At 44.7% G+C, this 13,910-nt stretch overlaps 1 protein-coding gene across 9 annotated transcripts in view; it reads right to left on the bottom strand.

Annotated features, from left to right (window-relative positions):
* Nucleotides 1-13,910, bottom strand: part of LOC110489951 (calcium voltage-gated channel auxiliary subunit beta 2a) — a 112,247-nt gene that overhangs the window by 37,129 nt on the left and 61,208 nt on the right. For all 9 annotated transcript variants that reach the window (XM_036944241.2, XM_036944239.2, XM_090199829.1 and 6 more), the window contains one exon: nucleotides 11,196-11,315. In XM_036944241.2, the coding sequence (XP_036800136.2) occupies nucleotides 11,196-11,315 (120 nt within the window). The remainder of the gene's footprint in view (nucleotides 1-11,195; nucleotides 11,316-13,910) is intronic.

The raw sequence follows: 13,910 nt of genomic DNA, 5'->3' as shown, positions 1-13,910 counted from the left end.
ACGCACACGCACACACCTCCCCAACGCAACCGGCATGGCAAGGAAACGCTCTCAACTGAAAGAAACCAGTCGAAATCGATGCCTTGTGCTGTTCTCTGCGCCGCGAAAACTTCCTCTCTACACTGAGAGCGTAACTCATTCTGATTAGCAGGGCCTGGCTCCCAGGTGGGTGGGCTCCCCAGTGGGTGGGCCTATGCCCGCCCATGGCTGCGCCCCTGCCCAGTCATGTGAAGTCCATAGATTAGAGCCTAATGAATTTATTTAAATTGACTGATTTCCTTATATGAACTGTAATTCAGTAAAATCTTTGAAATTGTTTTTTAAATATTTTTGGTTCAGTATATATACAGTTGCACATTGAGCACATGTTGTCTCTCAAATACATCATTACACTTGTTGGTTAGCTAGCTAGCAAATTTGAGCCATATTAGCATACACATGAAATCAACAAGACATTAAGAAACAAGCCACCAACGATTTCCCACATGGCAGCTTCTTGTCAATGTTGCTAGATTTCTGAACGTTCATTTTGGTGACGTTGTCAGCCAACCTGTCTATGTAGTGCACTACTTTTGACCAGGGCCCATAGGGTACCTTACACTCTTGGAGAAAAGGTGCTATCTAGAACCTAAAAGGGTTATTTGTCTGTCCCCATAAGAGAACCCTTTGAAGAACCCTTGTTGGTTCCAGGTAGAACCCCTTTTGGTTCCAGGTAGAACCATTTCCACAGAGAGTTTGACATGGAACCAAAAAGGGTTCTCCTATGGGGACAGCCGAAGGACCCTTTTGGAAACCTTTTGTCTAAGAGTGTAGGGCTCTAGTAAAAAATAAGTACACTACTGTATATAGGGAATAGGGTGCCATTTGTGACATAGCCCTGGTTGGTCTGCCTGTAAAGAGGCAATCAGGCCAGCATATAGCCGGATGTTTCACAGAGAGAGCCCCTTCTTGCTCGCTAATTAAAAAGATAAGTCGCTAGCAGATAACCTGGCATGGATTACCCCAGCCACTTTACATGATAGACGAGCTGTAAAAATAGCTGCTCAATGATCTGGCATCTCGCCGAAGAGAGAGACAGAGAGAGAAAGAGAGAGAGAAGAGAGAAGAGAGAAAGAGAGAGAGAGGGCCCGGGTCAGGGGAAGTGCAATCTCAGTGACAGTAATGGTTTATAAGACGGTAATTCACAAGCACCTGTCTAGCGCACCGTTAATACGTTATATACAGTAAACACTTACTGTACAGAGGTAATAGAGTCTATGTGCCCTATTGGGGTCTGGTCAAGTGCACTAAAGGGAATAGGTTGCCATTTGGAACGTAAGCAAGCCATAATAACATGAAATACAAAAGCCATAAGACTGTTAAACAGTTAATTAAATGGTTACCCGGACTATCTGTATTGACCCCATCTTGCATTGACTCTATGCACACTCACAAGACTATATATAGACTATATACACACTTATTCGCACACACTAAATCAAATCAAATGTTATTTGTCACATGCGCCGAATACAACAGGTATAGTAGACCTTACCGTGAAATGCTTACATACAAGCCCTTAACCAACAATGCAGTTCAAGATATAGAGTTAAGAAAGTATTTACTAAATAAACTGAAGTGAAAAAAAATATATATATAATCAAAAAGAAACAAGAAAATGACATAACAATAACAAGGCTAAATATTGTATCTGCTGGAGCGAGTGCTACGAGTGGGTGCTGCTATGGTGACCAGCGAGCTGAGATAGGGCGGGGCTTTACCTAGCAGAGACTTGTAGATGACCTGTAGCCAGTGGGTTTGGCGACGAGTATGAAGCGAGGGCCAGCCAACGAGAGCGTATAGGTCGTAGTGGTGAGTAGTGTATGGGGCTTTGGAAGCAAAACGGATGGCACTGTTATAGACTACATCCAGTTTGCTGAGTAGAGTGTTGGAGGCTATTTTATAGATGACATCGCAAACGTATGTTTGGCAGCATGAGTGAAGGAAGCTTTGTTGCGAAATAGGAAGCCGATTCTAGATTTAATTTTTGATTGGAGATGCTTAATGTGAGTCTGGAAGGAGAGTTTACAGTCTAGCCAGACACCTAGTTATTTGAAGTTATCCACGTATTCTAAGTCAGAGCCGTCCAGAGTAGTGATGCTGGATGGGCAGGCAGGTGCGGGCAATGATCGGTTGAATAGCATGCATTTAGTTTTATTTGTGTTTAAGAGCAGTTGGAGGCCACGGAAGGAGAGTTGTATGGCATTGAAGCTCATCTAGAGGTTAGTTAACACAGTGTCCAAAGAAGGGCCAGAAGTATACAGAATGGTGTCGTCTGCGTAGAGGTGGATCAGAGAATCACCAGCAGCAAGAGCGACATCATTGATGTATACATAGACTGCCAGAGGTCTGGACAACAGGCCCTCCGATTTGACACACTGAGCTCTATCAGAGAAGTAGTTGGTGAACCAGGCGAGGCAATCATTTGAGAAACCAAGGCTGTTGAGTCTGCCAATAAGAATGTGGTGATTGACAGAGTCAAAAGCCTTGGCCAGGTCGATGAATACAGCTGCACAGTAATGTCTCTTATCCATGGCGGTTATGATATCGTTTAGGACCTTGAGCGTGGCTGAGGTTCACCCATGACCAGCTCTGAAACCAGATTGCATAGCGGAGAAGGTACGATGTGATTCAAAATGGTCAGTAATCTGTTTGTTAACTTGGCTTTCGAAGACCTTAGAGATGCAGGGTAGGATAGATATAGGTCTGTAGCAGTTTGGGTCTAGAGTGTCTCCCCCTTTGAAGAGGGGGAGGACCGCGGCAGCTTTCCAATCTTTGGGAATCTCAGACGATACGAAAGAGAGGTTGAACAGGCTAGTAATAGGGGTTGCAACAATTTCGGCAGATAATTTTAGAAAGAGAGGGTCCAGATTGGCTGATTTGTAGGGGTCCAGATTTTGCAGCTCTAGTATATAGGTCCTGGATGTCAGGAAGCTTGGCCCCAGTGATGTACTGGGCCGTATGCACTACCCTCTGTAGCGCCTTATGGTTAGATGCCGAGCAGTTGCCATACCAGGCGGTGATGCAACCGGTCAGGATGCTCTCGATGGTGCAGCTGGGAATACATGCTAAATCTTTTCATTCTCCTGACGGTGAAAAACTGTTGTTGTGCCCTCTTCACAACTGTCTTGGTGTGTTTGGACCATGATAGCTCATTGGTGATGTGGAGACTCGACCCGCCTGTTCAACCTTCCTTTTCCTATAGTCCACAATCAGCTCCCTTGTCTTGCTCAATTTGAGGGAGAGGTTGTTGTCCACACTGCCAGGTCTCTGACCGCCTCCATACAGGCTGTCTCATCGTTGGCCGGTGATCAGTGTTGTGTCGTCAGCAAACTTAATGATGATGTTGGAGTGGTAGTTGGCCACGCAGTCGTGGGTGAACAGGGAGTACAGGAGGGGACTAAACACGCACCTCTGAGGGGCCCCAGTATTGAGGATTAGCGTGGCAGATGTAATGTTATTGCCTACACTTACCACCTGGGGGCAGCCTGTCAGGATGTCCAGGATCCAGTTGTAGAGGAAGGTGTTTAGTCCCAGGTTCCTTAGCTTAGTGATGAGCTTTGTTGGCACTATGGTGTTGAACGCTGAGCTGTAGTCAATGAATAGCATTCTCACATAGGTGCTCCTTTTGTCCAGGTGGGAAAGGGCAGAATGGAGTGCGATTGAGATTGCATCTTCTGAGGATCTGTTTGGGCAGTATGGGAAATGGAGTGAGTCTAGGGTTTCAAAGCACTTCATGGCTACCGACATGAGTGCTATGGGGCGGTAATAATTTAGGCAGGTTACCTTCGCTTTCTTGGCCACAGGGACTACGGTGGTCTGTTTGAAACATGTAGAAATTACACCGTCATGGAGAGGTTGACAATGTCAGTGAAGACATTTGCCAGTTAGTCAGCGCATGCTTTGAGTGCATGATCTGGTAATAAATCTGGCCCCACGTCTTTGTGAATGTTGACCTATTTAAAGGTCTTCCTCACATCGGCTCCGGAGAGCATGATCACACAGTCGTCCGGAACAGCTGATGCTCTCATGCATGCTTATGTTACTTGCCTTGAAGTGAGCAGAAAAGGCATTTAGCTCGTCTGGTAGCTTGCGGCTGGGTTTCCCTTTTTAGTCCGTAATATTTTCAAGCCCTGCCACATCTGACGAGCATCAGAGCTGGTGTAATCTTAGAACTACATTGACACTCTCACAGAAAACCCCACACACTGACATCCAATACAATACCAGTCAAAAGTTTGGACACACCTACTCATTCCAGGGTTATTCTGTATTTTTACTATTTTCTACATTGTAGAATAATAGTGAAGACATCAAAACGATGAAATAAAACACATGGAATCATGTAACAACCCAAAAAGTGTTAAATATTATACTGACTCTCATGAGGACCGATACAGGAAAGGAAGAGCCGGAGTTACCTCTTCTGCAGAGGATAAGTTTATTAGAGTTACCAGCCTCAGAAATGCAGCCCAAATAAATGCTTGAAAGAGTTCAAGTAACAGACACATCTCAACATCAACTGTTCAGAGTAGACTGCATGAATCAGGCCATCATGGTCAAATTGCTGCAAAAGAAACCACTACTAAAGGACACCACTAAAAAGATGAGACTTGCTTGGTCTGATTAGTCCAAATGTGAGATTTTTGGTTCCAATGGCCATGTCTTTATGAGATGCAGAGTAAGTGAACGGAAGATCTCTGCATGTGTGGTTCGCACTGTGAAGCATGGAGGAGGAGGTGTGATGGTGGGGGGTAGAGGTCGACCGATTTATGATTTTTCAACGCCGATACCGATACCAATTATTGGAGGACCAAAAAAAGCCGATACCAATTAATCGGACAATTTTTATTTATTTATTTGTAATAATGACAATTACAACAATACTGAATGAACACTTATTTTAACTTAATATAATACATCAATAAAATTAATTTTGCCTCAAATAAATAATGAAACATGTTCAATTTGGTTTAAATAATGCAAAAAGTGTTGGAGGAAAAAAAAGTGCAATATGTGTCATATAAGAAAGCTAACGTTTAAGTTCCTTGCTCAGAACATGAGAACATATGAAAGCTGGTGGTTCCTTTTAACATGAGTCTTCAATATTCCCAGGTAAGAAGTCTTAGGTTGTAGTTATTATAGGAATTATAGGACTATTTCTCTCTATACCATTTGTATTTCATTAACCTTTGACTATTGGATGTTCTTATAGGCACTTTAGTATTGCCAGTGTAACAGTATAGCTTCTGTCCCTCTCCTCGCTCCTACCTGGGCTCAAACCAGGAACACATCGACAACAGCCACCCTCGAAGCAGCGTTACCCATGCAGAGCAAGGGGAACAACCACTCCAAGTCTCAGAGTGAGTGACGTTTGAAACGCTATTAGCTCACACCCCGCTAACTAGCTAGCCATTTCACATCGGTTACACCAGCGTAATCTACACCAGCCTACCGGCGCCGACTGAGATGGTCACCTCGCTTCGCGTTCCTACAAGCATTTCACTACACTCGCATTAACATCTGCTAACCATATGTATGTGACAAATAAAATGTTATTTGATATCGGGAGTTGATAGGCTTGAAGTCATAAACAGTGCAATGCTTGAAGCATTGCGAAGAGCTGCTGGCAAAAAAAAGCTGTTTGAATGAATGCTTACGAGCCTGCTAGTGCCTACCACCGCTCAGTCTGACTGCTCTATCAAATCATAGACTTAGTTATAACATAATAACACACAGAAATACGAGCCTTAGGTCATTAATATGGTCGATTCCGGAAACTATTATCTCGAAAACAAGACGTTTATTCTTTCAGTGAAATACGGAACCGTTCCGTATTTTATCTAACGGGTGGCATCCCTAAATCTAAATATTCCTGTTACATTGCACAACCTTCAATGTTATGTCATAATTACGTAAGATTCTGGCAAATTAGGTGGCCCAAACTGTTGCATATATTCACTGACTCTGCGTGCAATGAATGCAAGAGAAGTGACACAATTTCACCTGGTTAATATTGCCTGCTATCCTGGATTTCCTTTAGTTAAATATGCAGGTTTAAAAATATATACTTCTGTGTATTGATTTTAAGAAAGGCATTGATGTTTATGGTTAGGTACACATTGGAGCAACGACAGTCCTTTTTCGCGAATGCGCACCGCATCGATTATATGCAACGCAGGACACGCTAGATAAACTAGTAATATCATCAACCATGTGTAGTTAACTCGTGATTATGATTGATTGATTGATTTTGTTTTTTATAAGATAAGTTTAATGCTAGCTAGCAACTTACCTTGGCTTACTGCATTCGCGTAACAGGCAGGCTCCTTGTGGAGTGCAATGTAATCAGGTGGTTAGAGCGTTGGACTAGTTAACTGTAAGGTTGCAAGATTGAATCCCCGAGCCGACAAGGTAAAAATATGTCGTTCTGCCACTGAACAAGGCAGTTAACCCACCGTTCCTAGGCCGTCATTGAAAATAAGAATGTGTTCTTAACTGACTTGCCTAGTTAAATAAAGATTAAATAAAGGTGTAACATGTTTTTTTTTTTAATCAGCCAAATCGGTGTCCAAAAATACCGATTTCCGATTGTTACGAAAACTTGAAATCGGCCCTAATTAATTGGCCATTCCGATTAATCGGTCAACCTCTAGTGGGGGGAAGCTTTGCTGGTGACACTGTCAGTGATGGCTACCACAGCACTCTGCAGCGATACGCCATCCCATCTTTTTAGTGCTTAGTGGGGCTATCATTTTTTTTTTCTCACCCGGACAATGACCCAACACACCTCCAGGCTGTGTAAGGGCTATTTGAACAAGAAGGAGAGTGATGTAGTGCTGCATCAAATGACCTGGCCTCCACAATCACCCAACCTCAACCCAGTTGAGATGGTTTGGAATGAGTTGGACCGCAGAGTGAAGGAAAAACAGCCAACAAGTGCTCAGCATATGTGGGAACTCCTTCAAAACTGTTGAAAAGCATTCCAAGTGAAGCTGGTTGAGAGAATGCCAAGAGTGTACAAAGGCAAAGGGTGGCTACTTTGAAAAATATAAAATATATTTTTATTTTTTAAACACTTTTTTGCTTACTACAGTGCCTTGCAAAAGTATTCAACCCCCTTGGTGTTTTTCCTATTTTGATGCATTTTTATTCAGATTTCATGTCATGGAAATACACAAAATAGACCAAATTGGTGAAGTGAAATGAAAAACAATTCTAAAATTAAAAAAAAAAAAAATGGAAAAGTGGTGCATATGTATTCACCCCTTTGCTATGAAGCCACTAAATAAGATCTGGTGCAACCATTTACCTTCAGAAGTCACATAATTAGTTAGATTGCACACAGGTGGAATTTATTCAACACCTGTTCTGAAAGGCCCCAGTCTGCCACACCACTAAGAAAGGGGCACCATGAAGACCAAGGAGCTCTCCAAACAGGTCAGGGACAAAGTTGTGGAGAAGTACCGATCAGGGTTGAGGTATAAAAAAATATCTGAATCTTTGAACATCTCACGGAGCACAATTAAATCCATTATTAAAAAATTGAAAGAATGTGGCACCACAACAAACCTGCTAAGAGAGGGCCGCCCACCAAAACTCACAGACCAGGCAAGGAGGGAATTAATCAGAGGCATCAAAGACACCAAAGATAAACCCTGAAAGAGCTGCAAACAGCGGAGATTGGAGTATCTGTCCATAGGACCACTTTAAGCCGTACACTCCACAGAGTTGGCCTTTACGGAAGAGTGGCCAGAAAAAAAGCCTTTTTTTTTTTTTTTAAGCAAACACGTTTGGTGTTTGCCAAAAGGCATTTGGGAGACTCCCCAAACATATGGAAGAAGCTATCGGTCAGATGAGACAAAAATGTAGCCCTTTGTGGGCATCCTAGAGCAAAACAACCGATATGTGCGTGTTCGTGAGATTCCCACCTTTCCACATAGGGGTGTGTAACTGTTCGGACGCTACAGACAGAAGTTGGCAGATGGTCTGACAAACACCGCTCTAGCTCTTTCACCGCAGATGGTCTGACAAACACCGCTCTAGCTCTTTCACCGCAGATGGTCTGACAAACACCGCTCTAGCTCTTTTACCGCAGATGGTCTGACAAACACCGCTCTAGCTCTTTCACCGCAGATGGTCTGACAAACACCGCTCTAGCTCTTTCACCGCAGATGGTCTGACAAACACCGCTCTAGCTCTTTCACCGCAGATGGTCTGACAAACATCGCTCTAGCTCTTTCACCGCAGATGGTCTGACAAACTCCGCTCTAGCTCTTTCACCGCAGATGGTCTGACAAACACCGCTCTAGCTCTTTCACCGCAGATGGTCTGACAAACTCCGCTCTAGCTCTTTCACCGCAGATGGTCTGACAAACACCGCTCTAGCTCTTTCACCGCAGATGCGGAAGTGCAACATACAGTATCGCTGGCTTAAACTGACAGATTTTTATGGGGATTTTTGTATTATGCTAATTTGATTTCCGGGGGGGGGGGCGCGGATATCGACCGTAGCGGCTGTGATAGGAAAAAACTGAGGAGGGATCAACAACTTTGTAGTTACCCCACAATACTAACCTAATTAACAGAGTGAAAAGAAGGAAACCTGTACAGAATAAAACATATTCCAAAACATGCATCCTGTTTACAACAAGACACTAAAGTAATACTGCGAAAAATGCGTCAAAGCAATATTTTTTTGTTATGTTATGGGGAAAATCCAATACAACACATTACTGACTACCACTCTCCATATTTTCAAGCATAATGCATCATGTTATGGGTATGCCTGTAAATGTCAAGTACTGGGGAGTTTTTCACAAATGGAATGGAGCTAAGCACAGGCAAAATCCTAGAGGAAAACCAGGTTCAGTCTGCTTTCCACCAGACACTGGGAAATGAATTCACTTTTCAGCAAGGTAATAACCTAAAACACAAGGCCAAATCTACACTGGAGTTGCTTACCAAGGAGACAGTGAATGTTCCTGAGTGGCCGAGTTACAGTTTTGACTTAAATCTGCTTGAAAATCTTGCTCAACTAAGGTAGTTAACCAACAACATATCACAGCATCGCAAGTAAAACATAATTTTTTTTGTAACCGTTACAGAGAATGTTGTTGCTGTTTGGGCCAGCTACTTGCAAATGCATTTTTGTATTTTAGTCAAATGCATTACAAAATACAAACATTTTATTTTGATACACTGATTTGTATGGTATTTTGTATCTGTATTTTGTCATTTTTGCCTATCCCTGTTCAGAGTGTATTGTCACTGTTTCTCATAGAATTTGTCACAGCGGGCGCATTTTGGAAGTTTTTGGTCAAAATGTAAGCATACCTACTTCTCCAGGCACCACTACACCACTATGTACATATCTACCGGATATATTGTACCCTGTAGTCCTGCAAATTAATCTGGTACTGGTACTTCCTGTATATAGCTTAATTTCGGTGTATTTTATTCCTCGTGTTACATTTCTTTTCACTCTGTATCATTGGGAAGGGCTCCTAAGCAAGCATTTCATGGTAAAGTCTACACCTATTGTGTTTCTGTGTCTAACACAACGTTCAACCACCACGTTGCTTCTTCCTGGGAAATTTGGGAAAGTTAGCGTAGTTTTGTAACCCTATGCTGTACTGTATGTACCGTAGAATGGACTGATTATTCCCTATGCTTCTCACAGACAAAGCTGTTGCGCTTAGACAGCATGTCGTGGAACACACAGTCTGTCCTCACTAAGGCACTCATATCTGTCAGACATCTAGAACCTACCTAGAACCAATCTAGAAGAAGAACCCTTGTTGAACCCTTTGAAGAACCCTAGTTGGTTCTAGGTAGAATCCTATGGTTCCAGTAGAAATGTTTTGGGTTCCATGTAGAACCCTCTGTGGAAAGGATTCTACATGGACCTGAAAATGGTTCTACCTGGAACCAAAAATGTTTTTACCTGGAACCAAAAAAAGGTTTCTGCTATGGGGACAGCTGAAGTACCCTTTTGGAACCATTTTTTTGTAAGAGTGTGATTTATTTATCCCCTTATGCCATGGCTGCAAACAACCCCAATACATACCATGTTTGTGTCACAAATGGCACACTATTCCCTATAGACTCTACTACTTTTTTCTTGACCTGGTCAAGAAAAAAGGGTTCCGAAAGGGTTCTTTGGCTGTCCCCATAGGATAAACCTTTTTGGTTCCAGGTAGAACCCTCTGTGGAAAGGGTTTCACATGGAACCAAAAGGGTTTACCTTGAACCAAAAATTGTTATTCAAAGGGTTCTCCTATGGGGACAGCTGAAGAACTATTTTAAGTTATACATAGCACCTTTGGTTCTAAAAGTGTAGGGAATAGGGTGCCATTTGGGATGTAGCACAATAGTAATACTAGAGCCAGAGGTCCCTTTCCCCTAGCCTGAGAGTCAGACTACCCTAACCGGATAGGGCACTGATGTGACACGGTGGACCTAGGGCCCTGAGTTTCCCTGACCATGTGACCTGACTAGTAAAAACTCCAATGGAACCAGGAGAGTGATGTGAGACGACCTCAAAGCTCACTAAGCGGCACAAGCAGATCCTGATCGTAAAAAGGCCTTTTTATGCTATGATCCACCATACAAGATCCAGAGAGAGAGGGAATGAGAGAGAGAGAGAATGAGAGAGAGAGAGAGAGAGAGAGAGAGAGATAGAGAGAGAGATAGAGAGAGAGAGGGAATGAGAGAGAGAGAGAGAGAGAGAGAGAGGGAATGAGAGAGAGAGAGAATGAGAGAGAGAGAGAGAGAGAGAGAGAGAGAGAGGGAATGAGAGAAAGAGAGAGAGAGAGAGAGAGAGAGAGGGAATGAGAGAGAGAGAGAGAGAGAGGGAATGAGAGAGAGAGAGAGAGAGAGAGAATGAGAGAGAGAGAGAGAGAGAGAGAGAGGGAATGAGAGAGAGAGAGAGAGAGAGGGAATGAGAGAGAGAGAGAGAGAGAGAGAGAGAATGAGAGAGAGAGACAGAGAGAGAGGGAATGTGAGAGAGAGAGAGAGAGAGAGAGAGAGAGAGAGAGAGAGAGAGAGAGAGAGAGAGAGAGGGAATGAGAGAGAGAGAGAGGAGATGGCTAAAGAAAGGGAGATCCACAGCAGACTGCAGGACAGAGTGGTCAGTATGAGTGTCAGTACAGTACCTTGGCCTTCTCCAGCTGTGCCTGAGCCTGCCGCTCTGCCTCTCGTCGCACGGCCTCCTTATCCTCCTCCAAGGACACATCGGAGTCTGATGGACGGCTGGTGTAGGAGTCCGCCGAACCCTGCAGAGTAGAGGGAAACACACACTAATGAGAGATTGCATAACAGATGAACTCTTGAGACCTCAACCAACAGACAAACTCTTCAGACCTCAACATCACACAACAGACTAACTCATCATTTCCCAAACTCGGTCCTCGGGATCCCAAGAGGTGCATGCTTAGTTTCGATCCAGATGATCAAAGCGTGATGACTAAACACCAAAATGTACACCCCTTGGGGTGTTGAGGACCGGGTTTGGGAAACCCTTGGACCCCTTTTCAGACCTCAACAACTCTTCAGACTCACACTCACCAGACACACAAAAACATGCAGCACATATGCACACCGTGCCATCCTATCTTTGGAGACGGTTGGTGAAGACAGTTCGGTCAAATCACCAGAGAGCATCGGAGCCCAGTTAGTGAACTTAGTGAACAGCCACACACATCTAAATCAGACAATATCCAAACCCCAGGGTAGGAGAGGCAGGGATAAATCACTAAAGCTAAGTGGATGTGTTTCAAGTGGACACTCCCCTGCTTCTCAGAAAGCAGCAGGACACCCACCATCTCACAAAGCCTCAGGCTACATCAGTAACTACAAGAGTAGTGCACTATCAAGGGGATAGGGCGCCATTTGGGATGCACATCCAGTCGGTCCTTTCATTCACTACCACTTCGGCCGGAGAGGAAAAAAGAGACTAAAGAGTAACGCGTCAGGATAACAGGACTGGAGCTGTAGGTTTGTGTCTCCCATGCTCTGTAAGAGAGACATACCCTCCGCCCTGGTAACTGTGGGCCCCAGCATGTGTGTGTGGTAAAGGCTGCAGCTTCAGCCATATAAACAATCAGGCTCACACACATTCTAAATCTCCTGGGTGCACACACACACACACACACTTAAATAACAGAAACAGATGTATGGGCACACACACACACACACACACACACACACACACACACACACACACACACACACACACACACGCACGCACGCAGGCAGGCAGCCCAGTATGTTTATAGCCCTGTTATGTTATTGTCAGACTGATGGACTTTTTGAATAATAATGATAATTAACCTCGCACTCTACCAGGCTGATTAAAACTAACCCAACCATTGCATATAAATAGAAGATCCTACTTTACTATCCAATACCGAAACCTGGCATGTGGCTACGTTCCACCTTAACATTATACATCACACTTGAAACATTCATCCTAAACACTTTCTATTCAGCACATGCCAGGTGCTCTCCACCCGGCACATTCCAGGTAATCTCCACCCGGCACATTCCAGGTAATCTCCACCCGGCACATTCCAGGTAATCTCCACCCGGCACATTCCAGGTAATCTCCACCCGGCACATGCCAGGTAATCTCCACCCGGCACATTCCAGGTAATCTCCACCCGGCACATTCCAGATAATCTCCACCCGGCACATGCCAGGTAATCTCCACCCGGCACATTCCAGGTAATCTCCACCCGGCACATTCCAGATAATCTCCACCCGGCACATGCCAGGTGCTCTCCACCCGGCACATGCCAGGTAATCTCCACCCGGCACATTCCAGGTAATCTCCACCCGGCACATTCCAGGTAATCTCCACCCGGCACATTCCAGGTAATCTCCACCCGGCACATTCCAGATAATCTCCACCCGGCACATGCCAGGTAATCTCCACCCGGCACATTCCAGGTAATCTCCACCCGGCACATTCCAGAAAATCTCCACCCGGCACATGCCAGGTGCTCTCCACCCGGCACATGCCAGGTAATCTCCACCCGGCACATTCCAGGTAATCTCCACCCGGCACATTCCAGGTAATCTCCACCCGGCACATTCCAGGTAATCTCCACCCGGCACATTCCAGGTAATCTCCACCCGGCACATTCCAGGTAATCTCCACCCGGCACATGCCAGGTAATCTCCACCCGGCACATTCCAGGTAATCTCCACCCGGCACATTCCAGATAATCTCCACCCGGCACATGCCAGGTAATCTCCACCCGGCACATTCCAAGGTAATCTCCACCCGGCACATTCCAGATAATCTCCACCCGGCACATGCCAGGTAATCTCCACCCGGCACATGCCAGGTAATCTCCACCCGGCACATTCCAGATAATCTCCACCCGGCACATGCCAGGTGCTCTCCACCCGGCACATTCCAGGTGCTCTCCACCCGGCACATTTCAGGTAATCTCCACCCGGCACAGCCAGAAGAGGACTGGCCACCTCTCATAGCCTGGTTCCTCTCTAGGTTTCTTCCTAGGTTTTGGCCTTTCTAGGGAGTTTTTCCTAGCCAACGTTCTTCAACACCTGCATTGCTTGCTGTTTGGGGTTTTAGGCTGGGTCTCTGTACAGCTGATGTACGAAGGGCTATATAACTACATTTGATTTGATTTGATATTCATCTCCTGCATAATAGACGAGGCACTGCTCATGAACTATCCACGTTTCTTCTCCTGCCTTGTACCTGAGACACCTTCTGTAAATAACACTGCTTATGCTTTATGCACTCTCCTTAATGCTTCCGATATCCGTCTCTTACCTCATAGGTTAAACCCTACCTGAAAATACTCTTAATACTGTATACAGTACACCGCATCTCATCA

Source organism: Oncorhynchus mykiss, chromosome 15, assembly GCF_057628025.1.
Source record: "Oncorhynchus mykiss isolate SJ-2025 chromosome 15, ASM5762802v1, whole genome shotgun sequence".
NCBI classification, from domain to species: Eukaryota; Metazoa; Chordata; class Actinopteri; order Salmoniformes; family Salmonidae; genus Oncorhynchus; species Oncorhynchus mykiss.
Note: the sequence above shows the minus strand (reverse complement) of the source record. Positions and strands in the feature narration are given on the sequence as shown.